Raw genomic sequence first — 23278 nt, 5'->3', positions numbered from 1 at the left:
CTTGTTATTATATTAGGATTAAGAGCACACACTTTCATAATAACTGAGGTCTTTGTTTCTTTATAAAGTCAGTATAAAAGAAACGACCTCTAATGGTCCTACTCAATACACTCTAAGTGTACTAGTGTAATTATATAGTTAAGATAAACTAATACCTAATTACACTACGACCTTCCAATGGTTTGTTCCTTTCCATTATGGTCGTGAGTTACTGTTTATAATTTATAAGGTACTGATAACATGATCCTTTGTGTGTGACACCACACACCATGTTATCTACAATATAAATTAATTGAACAACTACATTTATCATAAATGTAGACATTTGACCAATGTGATTCTTATTTCTAGATAAATGTTTATACCAAAAGCTAGGCTTTTAGTATACACTCTAACAATCTCCCACTTATACTAAAAGACTGAGCTGCCATATCTGCTGCCATACATCTGATTCCCAACCCTTCAACATGTCCATCAAAAGCTCTCGCCTTAAGGACCTTAGTGAAAAGATCTATAGGTCATCATCTGATGCATTCTAGGCAGCAACAACTTCTCCTCGTTTATACGATTTCTCGTATTGGGTGGTACTTGCGCTCTATTGTGTTTACTTGCCTTATAGACTCATGGTTTCTTGAGTTTGTTACTGCACCATTATTATTACAATAAATTGTAATAATCTTTGGACAAACTAGAAATCATATCTAAGTCTATCTTGAGGTAATTAAGTCATTCAGCTTTTATGGTTTCCGAGGCGTGCCATATACTTACCTTCTATGGTGGAGTCCAGAAAAACACCTATGCTTATCACTCTTCCATAGTTATGACTTTACCTCCTAAAGTAAACATAAAACCCCGAGGTTGACTTATTATTGTCCCTATCCGATTGGAAGTCAAAATCCATGCAACCCACAGAGACCAAATTAACTACCTTGTAAGCTAGCATATAATCTCTAGTTCCTCTAAGGTACTTTAATATATGCTTTACTGCAGTCCAATATCCTTGTCTAGGGTTACTTTGATATCTGCTAACTATGCCCTTGGCAAAACAGATTTCTGATCTCGTGCATAGTATACATTAGGTTGTCTAACTGCCGAAGCATAAAGAACTGCCTACATGTCCTCAATCTCCTTTGATGTCATCGGAGACATCTCTTTAGATAAAGACACTCCATGCTTAAAAGGTAAGAAACCTTTCTAGGAGTTTTGCATGTTTAAAATGAGCAAGGATTTTTCCGATGTATCAAGCTTGGGATAAGTAAAATATATTTTTTCTTGCGATCCCTTATTACTTTGATCTCAAGAATATATACATTCTCCCAAGTCCTTTATATCGAATTATTTGGACAACCATACCCTTACTTCTGACAACATTTTGATATTGTTTCCAACTACCAAAAATGTTATCTACATATAGTACAAGAAATACCACCACACTTCCATCACACCTTTTGTATACACAAGACTTATCCGGTTACTAAATCCATAGATCTGGATTACTTTGATAAACCGGATGTTCCAAGACCTTGAAGCTTTGCCTCAGTCCATAGACTGATTGAGCTTGCACACAAGATGCTCTTAGCCCTTTGCAATGAACCCTTCTGGCTGCTTTATATGGATGTTTTCTTCAAGACTTCCATTAAGGAATGCTGTCTTGACATCCTCTTGCCAAATAGATAAAAGAATCCGGATAGACTTAAGTATGACTACCAGTGAAAAAGTTTCCTTTTTCATCAAGCTTTGCTTTGAAAGTTACTACCTTCCTGTCTATCCCTCTTTTCCTATTATAGACCTTTTTACACCCAACGGCTTTTACACCATTTGGTGATTCTACAAGCTTCCAGATTTTATTAGAATACATATATTCTAATTCTTTTATTCATTACTCTTTGCCAAGATGCTGCATCTTTATCTTGGAGTGCCTCATCATATGACCGGAGATCAGGTTCATGTCCTCCAGGGATCGAGTCCAAAAACTTTCCCAAAACATCAACCTATTTAGGTTGCATAACAACCCTCCCACTACAACAAGACACTTTCTGTAATTGTGTATCAATTTATGATATGTGTTGCAGTTTTCTTGTGGTATCTCATCTTGTACAGTTGGTACTAGGTTAGACATGTCCTTTATTATTTCCTTAAGAACAAATTTACTTATGAGCACGTGGTTCATTATATAGTCCTTTTCTAAAAAATCAGTCATTGATGCTAACAATGACCTTCTGATTTTTAAGACTATAAACCTACTTTTGTTTATCTAGGATAACTTACAAACAAGTGAACTCCTATCCAACTTATCATTGTCTCTCTTTAACATATGTGCTGGATTACCCGAATCCGAATATGCTTCAAAATAGGTTTTCACCTATTCAGCAATTCTATATGAGTAGAGAGTTCTAACTTGGAAGGTACTATGTTCACTTTCGTTTTCAGAGTTTATCCTTAAAACAAATTTGGTAATTTTCTGAATAACTCATCATCTATCTAATTATTTCATAAGAGTCCTTTACCTTCTTTCTACTACACCATTCTGTTGGGGTGTATCAGGTGTAGTTGGGTTGAATCCCTACTTTTGATAAGTGACTCCTAAATTCTCCCAAGAGGTACTTGCCACTACGATCTTACCATAGTGACATTTACTTTAACATTTCTCCGCATCAGCCTTGTACTCTTTGAACTAATCAAAGTACTTAGTCTTGCGGTACATTAAGTAAATTTATTTGTATCTTAAATAGTTGTCTATAAAATAGACGAAATATTCAATACTACCTCTTGTCTGGATAGTCATAGGATCACACAAATCAGAATGAACCGATTTCAACATATCTTTGACTCCATACCCCTTGGACTTAAAAGCTTCTTGGTTATTTTCCTTCCAAGTAAGACTCGCAGGTTGGAAAGATTTTCACTACCAATGAACCCAAAAGTTCATCAGCTACCAATGAATCCTACTTAAGTATAACCTAGCTTTAGGTGCCAAAGATATAATTGGTTCATTTCCGAAGGTTGCTTTCTCTTAAAATTAGAAGATGTGTTACTAATTACCATTTGTTGCATCGTGAGAGTTATTGGATTATAAATTGTCAACCATCATACCAGAATAGATAACTTTCCTATTTTTCTTGATAACAACTTTGTTATCAAAATAGACACAATATCTATAATAGTTTAGAAACTGAAATCAGGTTCTTTCTAAACTTGGTACGTAAAGACAATTACTTAAAATCCATATTTTATTCTTATCAAAGGATAAACATCTCCCACTGCAACAACTACCACTTTTACAGTAGTGCTCATGTGGACGGTGATTTACCTTTCATTTAGTTGTCGGGTTTCCTGGAACCCTGAATTGCAGACATGATTAATGGCATCTTGTATCTACACTCCAGGTTCTGGTAGATAACACCACTAGGCATGTTTCAACTAATGAATTAAATACACCTAAATTGTTCTTAGTTCTAAGAAGACAGTCTACCTTAATGTCCAAGTCCTATTTCCAATCATTACAATTGGGACTACTAAGTCTTTTCTATAGTATGACTACTAGGGATTGACAAACATTTTCAATCCTAAGAATCACAAAAATATTTGGTCAAGATCAACTCCTTAAAATCTCCATGAATTTTGTGTATACAAAATCGAAGAGGAGATTTTATTCATTAATTTTATTATCTCGTCAACTTTACTTTATGACGAATAAAATTAATAGTTGATCTGTCTTTGATCAAATATTTGGTCAAAACTCTTTGAATTTAAAATAACATTGATTCCTCAAACAATATTATTTAAATTCACCAACACCTCAAACACCGTGAATTTTGCATGCCACGTTAGTGTGGACGTATACAAATTCATCATTTGTAAGAGGAGGGTTTTACCCATTGACTATCTTGTCAATATAACTTTTTGACAAATAAAATTACCTCAAACACCATGAATCTTGTATGCCACGTTAGTGTGAACGTATACAAATTCAAACATTTGTAAGAGGGGTTTATTAATTTTATTATATTCCCAATCTAGTTTTATGACAAATCAATAGTTGATTTCCTTTTGGTCACACAAGTGATAGTAGTGACTCCGTTGGGGAGGATACTATTAAATGTGTCTAAGTGTATACCATTACTTGACACTAAGTCCATTAATAAGATTATGCCCCTTCCGTTGGGGAAGATCACACGCTCTTAATTAACTTCCTATAGTCATCCAAAAATGGAAGTCTGTTCTAGTGATCCACAAACAAGCTCATCCGTTATGGAGGAAGGCACTCAGAGCCAACGCGCAAACTTGTTTGCATCACTTACAAACCAGTAATGGAGATAATGGGATTTACTTAAAAATCCCTCTCCCACTTAGTTATTTATAAATGAGGAATTTTAACTATGCTAGCTTACTAAATATGCATACTAACAAGCACACACAACACAGCATAAAAAGCAATAAATATAAAAACTAATTTTCAACTATTATGACTTTTATCTATTGCTGTCCTCCGTGTGTCACCAACCCTAGCTGCTGCCATCTTTGGCCACTGCCACCGGGTCTAGTTGTCGCATCCATCTTGCTCTTTGTTCCGCTACGCCTCTGATCCTTAAAAGGTTCCACGCCTTGCAAGACTCGATCCGCGACATAAATAGAATTTTACATTTTTCGATCCTATATTCCTCGAAGGAATGTACATGTATCTAGATCAAAAATAAAATCCTAATAAAACTAAATACAGCTCCTGCTGTATTTTATAATACAATCATGCACACATAATAAAATGCCCTTGACATGTCCAAGGGTCCAATCACACACATAATAACTATAAGCCATAATAGTTGGATCCTTCTTCCACAAAGTTAGCACATCCTACTATTAATCTGCCTAAATTATGTATGACATGTGCATAATTAAACTAATACCAATACAGATGCACAACCCCTAGAATCCTTGTTGGTTGCTACTCGGAAAACCTAGAGGTTCCACTGCATAAAAATTTTGTACAAAGGTCCGAACCTTTCCTAGCTACCATGTGTTCTTTTAAATTAAATTTTGGATCGCTCATGGAACTTAACACGTTTGATCCAAAACTTAATCTATTTGTTCTTTAAGGTTTAGACTTGGATCTCCTGCGGAACTTAACACGTTTGATCCAAATCACCTAAGTTATTAATTCCATTAAATATTAAATTCCATAATTGGTTTCCAGTACTGACGTGGCGAGGCACATGACCTTCTTGGATATGGGAACAACCATCACCGACTAGACAAAACCTTTTATGGAAAGCTAATATTTAATTTCCTAAAATAACTTTAGGTCAACCAAAAAGAACAATCAAATCACAAGGAAAAGAAAAATAAAAGAACACAACTTCGAAAAACATATTCGAAATACTAGAATCGTAAGCCTCTTGTATTTGGTATTATTTCCATAAATAACTAGCATGATGCGGAAAGGAAAAATTACTAGTTATACCTTCTAAAAAGACCTCTTGATCTTCTACCGTATTCCTCTTCTAACCTCGGACGTTGTGTGGGCAACGATCTTCCGAGATGAGAACCACCAAGCACCTTCTTCTTCCTTGCAAGTTTCGCCACCACAATTCTCCAAGAGAAGTAGAGGTCCGCCACCACCACCAAGCTCCAAGGGATGCAAGAAACAAAACCACCTTTCTCTCTTCTTCTCCTAGCTAGAACCGCCACCATCAAGAGCTCCAAGAGAGGTTGCCGGCCATAAGAAGAAGAGAAGAGGAAGAAGCTAGGACCGCCACCAAGGAGGAAAAGAGAGGAGAAGAATAATAGAGTTGATCACCATGAACTCTACCCCTCTTCTATAATCCTTGGTCTTGACAAATAAGGAAATTTTAATAAAAAATTCCTTAATTCTTTTGTCATAAAAAAGAAAAATTATTTTAATTAAAAAACAATTTTCTTCTTTTAATAATAATGGCCGGCCACTTCTAATTCCCCAAAACAAGGAAAATTTAATTCACACAAGAATTAAAACTTCCTAATTTGTTTCTAGAAATTTATAAAAATTTCTCCAATAATTTTTATCCCTTCATGATTGGTTAATAAAAAGGAAATTTTATAAATTAAAATTCTTCTTCTAAACATGTGGATAATTTCCAAAAGGAAAGTTATCTATAAAAATTAAAATATCTTTTCAATCTACAAATAAGGAAAGATATCAAATCATTTCTTAATCTTTTGTAGAAACTAATAAAAGAGAATATTTAATTTTTAAACTTCTCTTTTAAATTATTATCATGGTCAAAAAGGAAAGTTTTTCTTAAAAATAAAATCTCCTTTCAATCTACAAATAAGGAAAGATTTCAAATCTTTTCTTAATCTTTTGTAGAAAGCTTTAAAAGGAAAGATTTAATTTTTAAACTCTCTTTTAAAACTATGATATCCACATAAGAAATAATTTTAATAAAAAATCTTTTTTAATATGATGTGGCCGGCCACCTAAACTTGGGCTCCAAGCTATTGGCCGGCCACCTTAAGGCTTGGCCGACCCTAAGCTTGAGCTTCAAGCTTAGCTTGGCCGATCCCTATTGGTTGGGTAAGAAGGTGGGTATGTGGTGGGTATAAATCTCCATATACAAGAGGCTACGATAGGGACCGAGAGGAGGAATTGGTTTTGGTCTCCCGATGAAATTAAGCTTCCCGTGTTCGCCCCGAACACACAACTTAATTCCATCAATAATAATTCATTCCACTAAAGAACTATTATTGAACTACCGCACCAATCCCAAATTACATTTTGGGCTCCTTCTTATTATGAGTGTGTTAGTCTCCCTGTGTTTAAGATGTCAAATGTCCACTAATTAAGTGAGTTACTGACAACTCATTTAATTAATATCTTAGTCCAAGAGTAGTACCACTCAACCTTATCGTCATGTCGGACTAAGTCCACCTGCAGGGTTTAACATGAATATCCTTATGAGCTCCTCTTGGGGACATTCTCAACCTAGATCACTAGGACACGCTTTTCTTCTATAATCAACAATACACACTATAAGTGATATCATTTCCCAACTTATCGGGCTTATTGATTCATCGAACTAAATCTCACCCATTGATAAATTAAAGAAATAAATATCAAATATATGTGCTTGTTATTATATTAGGATTAAGAGCACACACTTTCATAATAACTGAGGTCTTTGTTTCTTTATAAAGTCAGTATAAAAGAAACGACCTCTAATGGTCCTACTCAATACACTCTAAGTGTACTAGTGTAATTATATAGTTAAGATAAACTAATACCTAATTACACTACGACCTTCCAATGGTTTGTTCCTTTCCATTATGGTCGTGAGTTACTGTTTATAATTTATAAGGTACTGATAACATGATCCTCTGTGTGTGACACCACACACCATGTTATCTACAATATAAATTAATTGAACAACTACATTTATCATAAATGTAGACATTTGACCAATGTGATTCTTATTTCTAGATAAATATTTATACCAAAAGCTAGACTTTTAGTATACACTTTAACATCCACATGGCTTCGGGCTCTGGCCTTTGTACCTCGGTGACGAAATCCGCCAAGGACTGCGCTTTTATCGCCGACCGGGGCTGGTATTGAATGTCGAACTCGCTTAACTCGGTTGTCCATTTGATGAGCCGTCCGGACGCTTCGGGATTCAACAGCACTCTTCCCAACGGGCTATTCGTCCGGACGATGATAGTATGAGCCAACAAATAAGGACGGAGGCGCCGAGCGGCGAGGACCAAAGCGAAAGCAAGTTTCTCGAGCCCGGTGTAGCGAGATTCAGCATCTTTTAAAATATGGCTCAGAAAATACACTGGATCTTCCCCGCTCGGCCTTACTAATGCTGAGCCGACGGCTTGTTCAGTAGAAGATAAGTAGATACAAAGTGACTCACCCGCAGCTGGCTTGGCTAATACCGGAAGAGAATTCAAATATGTCTTCAGCTCTTCGAACGCCCGATCGCATTCTTCGTCCCATTGAAACTTGGCGGCTTTGCGCAAGATTTTGAAGAAAGGCAGGCTCCGGTCGGCGGTTTTGGAGATGAACCTAGACAGGGCAGTTATCTGACCAGTCAAACGCTGCACTTCCCTCAGATTTCTTGGAGGCGACATGTCTTGTAGAGCTTTCACCTTGTTGGGATTTGCTTCAATACCCCGCTCGGTCACTATGTAACCTAAGAAGCGTCCTCCTTTTGCTCCGAATAGACACTTCTGGGGATTTAGTTTAACGTCATACCTCCTCAGTTTTCGGAAAGTCTCCTTCATGTCTTCCAAGAGGTCGGCCGCTCGGACGGATTTGATGAGAATGTCGTCCACATATACTTCTAGGTTCCGCCCGATCTGCTCTCTGAACACTTTGTTCATCAAGCGTTGATACGTGGCTCCCACGTTCTTCAATCCGAACGGCATCACCTTATAGCAATAGGTGCCGTCGGCTGTAACGAAGCTAACTTTTTCTTGATCTTCCCGAGCGAGCGGCACTTGATGATAGCCTTGGTAAGCGTCAAGCATACATATTAATTCGCAGCCGGCCGTAGAGTCCACCAACTGATCTATCCGGGGCAGAGGATAAAAATCTTTCGGGCAACCTTTGTTGAGATCCCGAAAATCTATGCACACTCTCCACTTGTTGCCTGGCTTAGAGACTAATACTACGTTAGCCAACCAGCTCGGGAACTGCACCTCGCGTATATGGCCGGCCTCCAGAAGCTTCTCAACTTCCGCCCGGATGATGACATTCTGCTCGGCGCTGAAGTCCCTTTTTCTTTGCTTTACGGGCCGAGCGTCCGGTCGGACGTGGAGCTCATGCTGTGCTATACTTGGTGAAATTCCGGGCAGTTCATGTGTCGACCAGACGAAGACATCATGGTTTCTTTGGAGACATTGGATCACCTCCTCTTTCTGATTCGCCTCCAGATCGGACGCGATGAAGGTCGTGGCCTCCAATCGGGTCGGGTGTATCTGCACTTCCTCTTTTTCTTCGTAGACTAAAGAGGGAGGCTTTTCAGTGATGGCGTTTACCTCGATCCGGGGCGTCTTCCGAGCGGAATTGGCTTCTGCTCGGACCATCTCGATGTAGCATCGTCGAGCGGCCAGTTGATCTCCCCGTACTTCTCCCACTTTGTCATCCACGGGGAACTTGATCTTCTGGTGGAAGGTGGAGACGGCCGCTCGGAATTCGCTGAGAGCTGGTCGCCCCAATATAACGTTGTATGCCGACGGAGAGTCCACCACGACGAAGTTTGCTGTGCGCGTCCTTCTGAGCGGCTCCTCTCCCAGAGATATGGCCAGACGGATCTGTCCGACCGGCTGAACTTCATTGCCCGTAAACCCGTAAAGGGGGGCTGTCATGGGCAGCAGCTCGACTCGATCAATTTACAGTTGATCGAATGCTTTCTTGAATATGATATTGACCGAGCTCCCTGTGTCAATAAAAACGCGGTGAATAGTGTAGTTAGCTATTACCGCTTTAATGAGAAGGGCGTCGTTATAGGGGACTTCAACTCCTTCCAAGTCCCTGGGTTCGAAACTAATTTCTGGTCCGCTCGCCCGTTCCTGGCTGCAGCCGACCGCATGGATCTGGAGCTGTCGGACGCTCGCCTTCCTCGCTCGGTTAGAGTCGCCTCCGGTTGGCCCGCCAGCAATAATGTTGATCTCGCCTCGAGAAGTATTACTTCTATTTTCTTCTTCCCGAGCGGACGGTCGAGATCGTTCTCGAGACATTCGGCGATTCTCATGCCTTGGAGAGCGATGCCGATCGGGAGTCTGTTGTTTTCGCCTGTCAATTTGAGTCCGATCGGCTTCATGAGTTCTCTGTCGCCTATCGGATGAGGGAGATCGTCGACCACCATTCCGGGGAACGGGCTGAGCAATCAAGGGAAGACTTCGACAATCTCTTGTGTTGTGCGTATTCGTCCGGTGGAAGGAGCAAAACATCGGGGTCCATTTCTTCTTTGGCTTGGGCCGGTCGGCCGCTACTTCTTGTACGTGGGACCTCACATGGGGGGAGCGGATTGCTTCGACCCTCGGTCCTCTGGGTGGCTGAGCAGCATGCTGTTTCCGCTCGACAGGAGGAGCCCGTTCGGTTGGAGCTTCTTTTTTCCGGGCCGCTTGGGCTTCCTCCACGTTGATGTATTCGTTGGCCCGATGAAGCATGTGGTCGTAGTCTCGGGGCGGCTTTCGAATGAGCGATCGGAAAAAATCTCCATCCACTAGGCCTTGTGTGAAGGCATTCATCATGGTCTCCGAGGTGGCCGTTGGAATATCCATGGCCACTCGGTTGAACCGCTGGATATAAGCTCTGAGCGGCTCTCTTGGCTCTTGCTTGATGGCGAACAAGCTGACACTCATCTTCTGATAACGCCGACTGCTTGCAAAATGATGGAGGAAGGCCGTTCGGAAATCCTTGAAGTTTGTGATGGACCCGTCCGGCAGCCTCCGAAACCATCGTTGAGCCGATCCAGAGAGGGTGGTTAGAAAAACTCGACACTTCACCCCATCCGTATATTGGTGAAGGGTAGCAGTGTTGTCGAATTTGGCAAAGGATCCTTCAAGATGGCTTCTAAGAACTAGCGATTAATTCGCTCGGGCGATGTATCCGCTCGGGGAGCTTTCCCTTTTCTGTCGTCTCGTCTTGGCCTTTCATCCGAAGAAGATCCTCGATCCCGATTAGTTCCTGCGGCTTCAAGAGTGCGGAATAGGGCCCGATGAAATGAAACGGTGGCCTGCGGTGCCTCCGCTCGGCCACCGGACGCGGACGTTGCTTGCTGCTCCGGCCGCTCGGCTGCTGCTTTCTGTTTTTGCTCCACAAGCTTGGCGGCCCTCAACTCGATCAGAGTGTCAAGTTCCTCCGTGGAGAGCGTCACCGTGTGTTGTCGTCCAGTCTCGTCCATTGTTTCCGTTCGGATGCAGGAGCGTTCCCACAGACGGCGCTAAATTGATCCTGTCCGAATGCTGAATCAACGGACGCTGGGCACGTGACGCTCCCCGGCTGCTGACGTGGATCTTCGACTGGTTGCGCGAACCTCCGGCGAACCTGCACAGAAGTCGGGCCGGGAAGGGGTTCCCGGCGGCGACCCTCCGACGCTCAAGTCAGGCAAGCAAGCAGCAAAAAAAGTGGCTCCAAAGGTGTTGAACGCGTACCTCCGGCGAAGTATGAGGCTCTTTATATAGAGTGGTGAGAGAGCTCCTGCACGTCCACCGAGGCGCATACATGTCCGCAGCCCATACCTCGGTATGTGTCTGTCAGAAAGCTTACCTGACGCCATACTGCTACAGTCCAAGTATGTCCTCGATGAGACAACAGAACACCTCGTTGTCAGACTTGGAGTATGGCCTAGCCATAGGACTTGACAGCTGTCATAAGATGTTCTTGTCCTTCTCTACCGACCACAGGCCGGGGCGTCCGGCAGGCCGGCTGGACGGGGAGTGCCGTCCGGCCAGCCCTTATTTTACGCGCCAGCCGGACGGCACTCACATCCCGTCCGGCCTGCCGTCGGTATCGATATGCTGGGGATATTTTCGGTAGGGTATTATGTAGGGACTGTTAGCAGTATGTCACCTTCTCTTAGGCCTTCCGTTCGGCTCCTTGCTACTGTTCCATTGAGCGTCGGAACCCCGACTTCTGTCGGGGCGCCTTTTGCCCTCGGCTATTCACCGGTCGGCCGGCCGGGGCCGGTCGGGAGGTCGGCCCCTCCTTCTCCGGTCGGCCCCTTGGCCTTTTGACTCCAGCGTGACATTGACCCCTCAGACTGGGGGTCCCCTGTTCTAACCGCCGGATCATCGTGCATCTCATGATTTAACCGGAATAAAAAGTTATGGTCTTTTAAAAAAAAATTCAGCTTAGTTGTAACAACTATAATATTATAGTTGCTATAACTGTGTAGTAGTTCATAGTTGTTGCTACAATGTGTCGATTTAGAAAAATAATAATAATAATAATAAGAATAAATTATTATTTTATAGTGAAAAACAGTTTAATCATTTTACATAGTGGTAAAATGCCTTTTTAATGATCCATAAAAAAGATTACCCTTTTAATTTTGACCTCAATATTTTGAAAAACACGTGAACGGCGTGTGCGTGTTTTTTTTCAATCAAAAGTATGATAATTTTGATTTTGTCAAAAAATGAAATGCCTCTCCCTGGAATCTACATTGGACTTCAAATTGCTCGGGCCTTTGGTGCAATGGTCAGGCATTAACTAAAAATTTAATACTTGAATCCCAATTATGATATATTGTAGCATATTTTTCCTCCAATGATAAATTTAGGATGTTGGTCTCTCATGATAATCATGAGTAATTTCATTTATTGGGTGAGTAAAATGTGGAGCTCAATCGTCTTTCTTAGGATTAGAAGATTTGAATATTCGGTATAAGAAAAACAAAAATAAAGAGAGCTCCGAACTCCTCTCGTTCTCCGTATTATAATTACTAGCAGAGTCGGTCTAGATGATCTACGAAGGTTGATTCTAAATTATGAGCAATGGTCGTCGATTTTGATATTGTCGCCCTGGGTTAATTCCTCTTCCTCTTATGTTTTTCATTTGTTTTCCACTGTAATCGAGATTCGACGCAGTCAACCTCCTGAGTACTGCCCGATTAACCATAATCCGGCTCCGCTCTGATTATACTTATATTATAAGGGCGTGTTTGGTTCATATAATTACGTAACCAAGATTATAAGAATTAAAATATAACCAAATATTATTTGATTAAATCTAGTTAATACAACAAAAACTTACTTATTTGAAGGTTTTAATGATTAACCTAGTTTAATATTTTACTATATTACCCTTAGTTACTAAATCAACTATTATAATAATAATAATAATAATAATATTATTATTATTATTATTTAAACTCTATTTTTTTTCATGTTTTCTTTATTTTTTTTATTTTATTTGTTTTTTTTTGATGTTTTTTATTTTTTTAATTTTTCTTACTTTTTAAAATTTTAAGTTTTTTTAAATTTTTTTTATGTTTTATTTAATTTTTAATGTTTTTTATTTTTTAATGTTTTTAAACGTTTTTTTTTATTTTTTTACTTTTTTAAATTTTTTTTTTATTTTTTTTCTTCTCATTTTTAAATTTTTATGTTTTTTCTATTTTTAATGTTTTTTTATTGTTTTAAGTTTTTTACATTTTTGTTATTTTTTAGTTTTTTACAATTTTTTTATTTTTTTTTTATTTTTTATGTTTTTTTTAATTTGTAAATTTTATTTTTTAAATTTTTTAGTTTTTTCGATACGTTTTTTTTTGTCACATTTTTCTCTTATCTTAGGATATTTTGGGTAAAAAAAATTCATTAACCCCGGAATCAAGAAAAACCTCAGTTTTTCGAGATTTTTCGATTCCTAGTTACATGCCCCCTTTTACTGATCAGACATGAAACATTACTTAGGAATCATCGATTACCTAAATCAAATAAAATTTTTATTAATAATCTTAAATAAATAATTAAAATTATCAAAAATAACTTCCAATCAAAACAGAAGTTAAATATAATTTTATGCCACTCGGGGTTGAAAGAGAAAATTTCTGAAATTTGGGACCATTTTAAAATCAAAATTGAAATTGAAATTGAAATTTTCCCTTTAAAAGGACGGCTTCGCCCATCACCTCAACCCTGCCGGCCTTTATACCGTCCTACCTGTTTAGTAGCGGCCGATGCCGCCTCCTCTCATCGCCCAAAGTCTCAAGAATCCTCGCATTGGGAGCGATCGCTGTGGCTGGCGATACCCTCTCACTTGATCTCCGTCCTAAGCGGAAGCGCTATTCTCTTCTCCCTCACCTGCTTGATTCTGGTGAGATCTCGTCTCCCTGATTCCTTCCTCGCTCTTTTGATTCATGAAATAAAGCCCTAGGGCCGCCCGCTGGCTGTTTGTTTGGATTTTCAACCCTAGGCTTTCGCCCCGCGTAGGATTGTTGCGATTTGTCATTATTTCGGTAGATTACTTGACTAGAGAACGCGCCTGGTTGTCGATAGGCAATTCATGGCTTGATATGTAGGCAGTTCTGTATTTCCTGGGTGTTGATAATCTGTGGTAGTATAGAGAAGGTGATCATTTCTTTTGTTGTGATTGCTTCTACTACTGATGATAGTTAGATTGGTGCTGTAGTCTGAACAAGGGATTTGTCTGGTTGATTAGAGTATCTATGCACAGTAACATGTTTAATGGCATTCGACCAAACTTTTGTGTGTTGTGGTCTTGTGGATGCTTGAGATTCATAGCTACTGGCGAAAAACAGTTGAAGGCTTTTTATATCAATTATCTAGATCAGCATGGTCTTATAATTTATAAAAAAATTAAATTTATTTCTTATTTTTTTATTCAAACACATACAAAACATAGTAATTTATAAATTGTTATAATCTTAAATAATTCATAATAGGTTGAAAATAAAAAAAATAAGTTCCACATATTACATAAATATTTAACCTAATTTATAAGAAAACAAGGTTGTTAGTTGAGCTCAATAAAAACTTCCAACTCGGCTCGATCTTGCTAAGAATTTTAATAAATAAGGTTGAATAAGCTCGATAAGTTTTCTAATAAACAAATTTGGACAAACTTGATAGGTAAATAAACAAGATTGAAAACAGCTTTTGGGTTTGCATTAAAGATTTGGGGGTATTTTAAATTAAATTTTAAAATGAAAATATCCCTTAAAAAGGGCTAGCTTGGGTCGGTGGCGGCTTCACCCCTCCTCAAGACTGACGGCCTTTTCTGCCCTACCTGTTTAGCGCTCCTCTATCACCCTAATTTTGTTGTTGCTGCCGTCTGCGCAATTGAGGTTTTGATTCTGTCCTGTGTTGCCTTGCTATGCACTATCATGTTTGGATTCACGTTGTTGATCGGACACATTGATTTGTTGAAATATTGGGATTTCGGTTCCTTAGGCATAGAATTTGGAGAATATTTCTCTGCACTTCTCCTTCACGTAGCATGCTTTAGGGTTGTTTTCTGAGCATAATTTTAATTATTTTGCACTTCGAATTGAACTAGAGTTAGGATGCTTGCATGTGGTCATGTTCCATAATCTGTTGTATTTGTATAATTCATGTATTTTTGTTTCGATTTATGGTTGTGCTTCTTGACCACAGGGGGTTCCAACTGCATTGTGAAGCGATGGCAAAAGAAAAAAAGCGCACAAAGGAGTAAGTTGTTTCCCTTCTTTCTCCCTCCATCTATCCTTTTCTAGAATCATGCATTTCCCCCCGTTCCAGTCTCTCTGTTATATTAACAGTCAATAGTTCAGCTGCATGAGTTCATTGGATCTCTTTTATTAATTTTCAGCAGTTTCTGTTAGCCGAAATGATACCTCTTTGTTTGATTTGCAAGCTTTTGATAAGTGTGAACCAGTGGTTGGAATTGCAAAATTAGCAGCTGGAATTGCAACCGCATGCAAATGGAAGTAGAGACCCATTAATTGGGTCTATCGGATACCTGGATTATCAAAAAAAAAAATAGAGACCCATGCTTTATGTAACATATAAAACAAGAAGTCTATCATCCTTGATTGCAGATGTCACTAATAATTTCTAAAAATAAACTTCAACTTCCTTGAGCTGTTTTTAATCACTTTGTTTTTATGTATATGGGGTGATTATGCTCACCCGGAGGTAAATCACGAGGTTAGCTTATAGGCAACCGCCAAGTGGCTAGGGGCTTTGTTTTTGTCTAAATGGTTGCACAGATATCTTCCCTGAGGACTCTCAATCTATTTCTTGTTAAACAAAGGGACATCGGTTGTTCTAAATTGTGATCCTGATTGTTTGAAAACACTGAACATGTATAAACATATCATATAGATGCTTATTTAAGTTAAACTGATACCTTATTTAATCTTAAAAATTACCTCCTGTCAATGATATGAACCTAGCCTTTTAGTGTGATTTATGTTTCCAGTCTTCCATGCAGTGGAATAAGATTCACATTACTAGCTCAAATTGAGTTTTGACACATGACTTATGTTATGGCAACATAGATAAAATGTACTTGATCCAAGTACGTGTTTAAAGATCTTCACAAATATTACTTTTTTACATATTATTTAGGAGTTCCCTCTCCCCTTTTTGATAGATCTAAAGGTGAATTTCTAATGAACTTCATAAATATACTGAAAACAAATTATTCCCTCTATGAATAATGCTTTAGGTCTATCAAAGCAAATACTTTGATGAATCTAAAAGTAAATAATTTTATATATCTAAAAGGTAAATACTTCCATCGACATGAATTTTCCATGTGTTTCAGTATGTCTACAAAAATGATGATTCTTATAGTTAACTTGTATATGAGTTATCTTCTAGATTTTGTTGCATGCTTATATTATTCAGTGACTCCCTTCCTCTTTTGATAGATATAAAAGAAAATTTCTATTGAATTATATAAAGCTGCGAAAATGCTCAAGCTTCCTGAAATAGAAAAAAGTTATTCCAGATGCTATCTTATTGTTTTTTTTTTAAAAATTAACCTTTCCACATTGTCAACGTTCAATATTGTTGGATACACTACCTTCATTGCTTACATGTCATCAACATTGTCGAACATGTTTAGATGTAGGCTGTACAAATTAATTTCTTCAACATGCTGATTATTTTGCAAATTATCATCTAGTGAGTGTAAGCTTAATCTCTTCTGCAGATCTAATTCTTCAATAAAGGATTCCAAAAGCTTTAATCGCAAACTAGAAAAGAAACAAAAGTTCTATGCAAGTAAGTTGTTTTTCATGTGGATCATTGTTGCTTTGTATTTAGATATAAGTTTATTCATTCCATTTGTGTTTGTTGATACTTGCCAAGCAATTCAGTTGGTTCTAAAGCAAGTTTAGTTATTAATGACATGCATAGATATACTATCTTTAGGACTTCAATCAAGTTGAAGATAATAGGATAATGAAACTTTGTTAAGTTGCTAATTTCATAATATTATGTTGACTTGTTGGCAAGATAAACTCGAATTAACATCAATAGTGGTTTGATACAACTCTAATAAAAACCAAATTGACTTAAATTTGTGTCTAACTCAACCTAACTTATAATCAACCTCTAGTTGCAATTAAATCTCCTCAAATAAATTAAATATAACCTCAAAAATTGACCATTACACCTTAATTACTTCAATTCTTATTAATTTTGACAATTTATCCTTATTTAAAATTTAGGGATAGCAAACTTAAAGTCCTACTTGTAGCTGGTAATGATGTAATATGATAACATGCCCAACTATCTGGATTTGAAATTTGTTATATGGTCTATTGTTATTTACTTTTCATATGTGAAACAGAACTTGGGTCATTTCATGTTTAGAACGTTGACAATGTTGAAAGGACATTTTTTTTTTAAATCACCAGCATGCTTATGCCTGGGAACGTTGACAATGCTTAAAATATTATTACCATGGGAATATTTAAATTGTTTGAGTATTGCTTATGCATAGCTGAGTTTTCATGCTGGTGATTTCTTCTATTTTGATAAACTTGTCATAATCATGAGGTTGTGGTATTCCTTTACCCTCTATGATTGTAATTTAAATGTGTTTGGCTTCATCAAGTAAATTTGAGCCTGAAAAAAAGGATCTAATTTTGATTTGATGTCATTATTTCAGAAGTTAAAGATGCTGTTGTTTCCTTGAGTGCAAAAAAATCAATTGGCAAGGTAACTGAACTTTATTTTCTTTTACTGTTTTGGTTTCTTGCTTAGTCATTGTTTGATCATGATAAATAATGTTAGGGATGGTTCTTCTATTATTTGCATCAGCAACTAGTATATCATTAGGATTTTTGAATGATAGGGTGATATCACTGTTAGTTGCAAATATGTTTTCATCCTGAAAATTGCTTAATCATTCTTGACAATATTCTGAAAATACTTCAGTACCTTGGACATGTTCTCCAACTTAAACGTTGCCATTTTTTTGTGAGAATTTGCTAAAAAAAATTTGTGGTTTTTACAAGCTAAAACACTTAACTCGAACATATTCTTCATGGTATGTAACTATGATAAATGTGAAAAAGTTATCAGTATGAATTCAGTAATCAATATCTAGTCGTGCTTTTAGGTTTATATTTAACACTAATCATTGTACTGGAAAATCAAAACATATTAATTTATAATTATATCAAATTCCAATCATTAGAAAAATTATAATTAAATTCACTGAACTAATGTTGATAGTTTTTGAAACCTACCATTGTAAAGATAAATATGATACAAAATGTCAGATTACTTTTCAGGACTATATATATGAATATGATATATATTGTCAGATTACTGGTAAGGACTAAATATATGAATATGATATATATTGTCAGATTACTGGTAAGGACTATATATTGGAAGGATTGCCAGTTAGACAAATTGAAGACATACAATGTACCCATGAGTTAACACTAGATCATGGTAAGCAGGAAGCACACATGGCAACAAACTACTCGTGATTGACATATTACATAGTTAACATGTATATGTTAGTCGCTTCGTCAAATGTTTAGGAAAGTTAAGGGAGGCATTGCATTTGTACTGTATATAGAATGGGCTCTAGAACTCTTCCAGATTATAATCCTGTGTTCTAAAAGTGGCTGGATCAAAAACTACGAGATTATAATCTTGAAGTTGACTGGTCTTGTTTATGCAGAAAAAGAGAGAGAGAAGACAGCGTAAGTTGAAGGCATATGATCTTTCAGCCCTTTCCGAATTTCTTCCAGATTTGAACACCATCCAGAGGCCTATTAGTTCCAAAAACTCTAAGCCAAACTCCAAGGACAGGCAGAAACTAGTGTAATTACTTGAGCTCTTATAATTTTCTTTCCGTTTCTACTATCTTCACCTGCTGATGCGATGCATTTTATAGCCAAATAGAAGGCGCTCACTTGAAGCGGGTGTTGGATGATCCTGTGTTCCAGATGGACCCACTTGCTGCCATCCACGAACATCTAAGGAGGACTCAGCCTCCTCCAGAAACAGTCAAGGAATGGATCTCCGGAAAAAAACAGAGCAAAAAAAAGAAGAAGAAACCCTCATCTGGCTCTCAGTTGATGGATATATGACGCATTCCTTCCTACCTGCATCTTTCAACTATTTGGCATTTAATACTATACTCTTAAATTTATCCCTTGCACTAATCAGCCCGTTGGCATTTATCAGTGGTCATAGTTGATCGTCGCCATAACCCCTGGGATACTTTGTCGTCGACATTAGCATCTCAGTTTAGCCTCCATTCATCATCAAGGGTGTCCGCAAGGTCCTATTCCTCGTAGTGGATGGCATCATGCATGACCTTGTTAGTTGCACAATTCTTCATCGCCCGTACATGAAGGTGATAGCTCATTGTTGGTTTGATTGGTGTTTCTTCTCCCCTTTGCTTTTTAATTTCTACGTTTGGTTTTGATTTAGTTTTGTGTTTGGATCACTTGAAACTGTAACCAAAGATAATCTGTTTGATCATTATATCACTTGTGTTTTCACAGGGTGGTCGAACCCTGATTCAATACAATAAGCTTGTGTCCAATTAATGGTTGGAATGTTCCTCGAAATGAATTTGATATTAGGCATTCAAGAATGTCGCCCGATAATTTGGATAATATTAAAGTGATTTTGGTGATATTTAAGTAATTTTAATTAAGTCGATAAAAAAATAATTATAAGAAATTATATAATCTTTAAATAAGTTAAACCGGTTTATTTTAAAAGTAAATTGAAGAAAAATTTCTAATAATAATTTTAACTTTGCATGTAGTTTTTATGTTCAAAAAATTGTTTTTATTTTTGCATATAAAATTTTGTTTGCTTCAATCCTCTCATGTAAATCGTTGCTTAATTGTTTCTCGTATTTTTTAGGTACAAAAAGTTTAAAAATAAGTATAATTTTTCTTAAATTCAACATTTTAAACTAAAATTGAGTATATTTTCTATCAAATTAAATATGAGTTTTTTCCATTTAATATAATTTTTTCTAAATTCAGCATCATTTGAAAAGAATCTAATATAGTTTCATCCAATTGAGCATCATTTAAAGAAAATTTAATATATTTGTCACGAGGTGAAAAAATAGTTATACTTAATTTAATAAAAAATATACTAGATTCTATTTTAATGTATTGAAATTATGAGGAATTGTACTCATCTTTAAACTTTTTGTAGCTCAAACATATAATGGGCAATTAGGTAATTTGGTATCTATTATGTTTAGTTGGGGAGTGAAAACAAAGTTTTTTGGACTAGGGACTGTATGTAAAGTTTAAGTTGTGATTGAAGACTGCATGTAAATTTTCCTAACCACAACTTCAACTTTGCATGCAGTTCCCATGTCTAAAAAAGTTTATTTCTACTTCTTGCATGTAAAGTTTTATTTACTTCAACTCCCTCATACAAACATTGTTACTTAATTGCCCTTCATATTTTTTAGGTATAAAAAGTCTAAAAATGAGTATAATTCTCTTAAATCCAATACTTTAAACTAGAATTGAGTATATTTCTATCAAATTGACCATGATATTTTTCCCGCTTAATATAATTCTTTCTAAATTCAACATCATTTAAAAAAAATCTAATATAATTTCTATTCAATTGAGCATCATTTAAAGAAAATCTAGTATATTTTTCAATTGAGATGGAAAAAGAGTCGCACTCAATTTGATAGAAAATATAATAGATTCTAATTTAATGTGTTAAAATTAAGAAGAATTTACTTATTTTTAGATTTTTTGTACATAAAAAATATGAGGACAATTAGGTAATTTAGTGTTCATTATATTTAGTTGAGGAGTGGAAACAAAATTTTTTATGAATATGAACTATATATAAAATTTAAATTGTGATTGAGGGCTGAATGTAAATTTTCCCTTATTTTAATACTATAATATAGTTGGGGATGGAGCTCTTGAAGCTTGCGCTCGAGAACAATAATATGGGCGACAAACTGCTCTGGGACAAGATTTCATCACCATCTCTTTGAATACGAAAAAATAGCCTACCTTTTCCCCCTGGATATAGATATCTTTCTTGCTCTTTCGCCTCCTCTTTTGTAAAATGCTAATCAGCTACTACTGCTTTCACCTCTGTGTTCTCAGCCATATGGCAAAAGATGATTCGCTCGCCCCCAGCGCCCCCGCCAATCCATCCTTATGCCAACTGGAGGAGGTAAATCACATGTAGCTACTAGCCATTAGTGCAAGTGGCCAAGGCATGGGGGACGACATGCTCGGATGCATTGAGTTTCGACCCCAAGACCTCATGTGGAAACACCCCATGCCTCAACCACCGCACCGCCCTGAGGGGACACTCCGTATTCTCAGCCATGGTGCTTGAAGGCCATCCCCAGATCAAGGTTGGGCTCGACATTCCATCGAACTACTCATGCGCGTTGGCTTCGGCAGCGGCATCAATCGAGTCCTCAAAGAGGAGCAAGCTCAATAAGACCCCGCAACGCGACCTCGGGATCGTGCAATTGGAGCGTCTCCGTTGCCTTGACGAGTAGCATAAGAATGCTGACGACAAGTCTTCCGCCTTGGACACCTCACAACCTTTTAGACTCTTGCCGCCATCGCCACGACCTGTAACCGATGCTACCGCCATGAATAAGCAGCAACGGCTGCACCAGCAACGACCGCCAGGTTTTCCCTTGACGCTTTAGGATGTTGTCGATCTTAACGATGATCCTTCAGTAAAGAAAATTGAAACCCCTTAGCAACACCCGAACTGTTTAAAATGTGAATGAAATAAAGAGGGTGAACAGAAGAGACACTATTATCTATGAATTTATTGTTGGTTTAGATTATGGTACACGCATTAATGTTGTGAACATATATATGGGGAGAGACTCTATCTCACACGTGGGTATTCAGGTGGTGCAAATCCAAGGTTTGTATTTGCACTAAACCAAGTTAACTTGTGTGTGAGTATGACCTGCGTGTGTCAAATGTCGGATCGGTTGAGGTAAAATTTGTCCAAGTGAATGAACTAATGTTTTGCCACCTGAATATCTTTTTGTTACCTGCTCAAGAGTGTAACAAAAACATTAAGATTGGTGACTCTGTAATGTCTCAACAATAATGACTGACATAAAATCCACTAATGACGATTTCGTAATGTCTCAACAATAATGACCGACATTAAACCCATCATTGAATGACCATAACTCAGTCATTCATTGCAGCCAGGGGTGAGCCCTCCTATATAAGGAGGCTAGATCTTGAGAAAACAAAGAAGCGAAAGTAATAACAAAGGAATTTTTCCACTTTTGTTCTCCGATTCTTTCATCTCAGTGGTGCATCCTCTCGGCTAAATGACTCATGATAGCAGTCGAGTGCATTCTCAGTTTTCCATAAAGAACTAGTGTTTGGTTGTGTGTGTTGTTCTGCTGTTATATCTTGGAAAACAAATGACCCGAAAGAACCTCAAAGTACAACCGAAGGTGGAGCGAATCTGTTTTAAAGAAATTGCCTGAAAGTAGGCCTCAACATCTTTCGATCGATAATTCTATCTCTAGACTCGGCTTCTTGACTCCTCTCGGCATCTCCCGACTCAGCGACTTAGATTCCCGACTCTACTCAGCATCTCCAGACTCAGCATCAACTCGAGAATCTGCACTCGATAGTCTACACTCGGGAGTCTCCACTCTACACTTAGACTGTGCAGTAGACAACCATCTTCTAAACAACCTAGCAGCTCGACCTGACTTTTTAGGCCATCAGCCTGAGATTATCTGCTCAGGTCATCTCGACAGATAAATTGGAATTGATATTGTGTAATTTCAATTCAGCTAAACTTCCCCTCTATCTCCGACAACAGATTGTCCAACAACCTTGAAACAGATTTGTTTTGTTGAGATGGCCACAGAAACGGTTGAGATGCAACATGTTCACTGAGTGAAGGCCCCCTCCGCCCTGATTAGAAATGCTCCAATCAATCACAGGGAAAGACCAGAGAAGTTCACTGTGTTAAACTTCAAGAGGTGGCAGTAGAAGATGTTCTTCCACTTGACCGCACTCAATCTGACTCGATACTTGACCAAGGACACACCCAAGTATGTTGAGAATGTTAGTGTTCAGACCATCAGTGCAGTGGAGGCATAGACTCATTTTGAATATCTATATCGAAACTACATCCTCAATAGCCTTGTCAACTCGCTATATGTCATGTATAGCACAAAGAGAACGATTAAGGAGCTTTTGGAGTTCTTGGACATGAAAGAATGCAGGGGCCAAGAAATTTATTATGGGCTGATTCTTGGACTACAAGATGGTTGATTCTAAGATGGTGATCAACCAAGTCCAGC

The 23278-nt window shown here is 37.8% G+C and overlaps 1 protein-coding gene across 1 annotated transcript; it reads left to right on the top strand.

The window, feature by feature from the left end:
* Positions 1-13616: 13616 nt before the first annotated feature.
* On the top strand, positions 13617-19510 carry LOC122015400. The gene is made up of 6 exons (XM_042572268.1): positions 13617-13801; positions 15103-15156; positions 16646-16716; positions 17609-17658; positions 18638-18780; positions 18854-19510. Exons 2-6 carry the CDS (start codon positions 15128-15130, stop codon positions 19047-19049), a joined length of 489 nt encoding a protein of 162 aa, XP_042428202.1. The 5' UTR covers positions 13617-13801; positions 15103-15127; the 3' UTR covers positions 19050-19510.
* Positions 19511-23278: the final 3768 nt, after the last annotated feature.

This window comes from Zingiber officinale, chromosome 8B (genome assembly GCF_018446385.1).
Source record: "Zingiber officinale cultivar Zhangliang chromosome 8B, Zo_v1.1, whole genome shotgun sequence".
Taxonomy (NCBI): domain Eukaryota; kingdom Viridiplantae; phylum Streptophyta; class Magnoliopsida; order Zingiberales; family Zingiberaceae; genus Zingiber; species Zingiber officinale.
The sequence above is the reverse complement of the archived record's forward strand: the minus strand, read 5'-3'. Positions and strand labels throughout refer to the sequence as shown.

Excerpts from the sequence above, each read along its gene's own strand:
- LOC122015400 (XM_042572268.1), top strand. The coding sequence starts at position 15,128 with ATGGCAAAAGAAAAAAAGCGCACAAAGGA. Across the intron at positions 15,157-16,645 it reads GAAAAAAAGCGCACAAAGGA|ATCTAATTCTTCAATAAAGG; the intron begins GTAAGTTGTTTC and ends TCTCTTCTGCAG. Across the intron at positions 16,717-17,608 it reads GAAACAAAAGTTCTATGCAA|AAGTTAAAGATGCTGTTGTT; the intron begins GTAAGTTGTTTT and ends TCATTATTTCAG.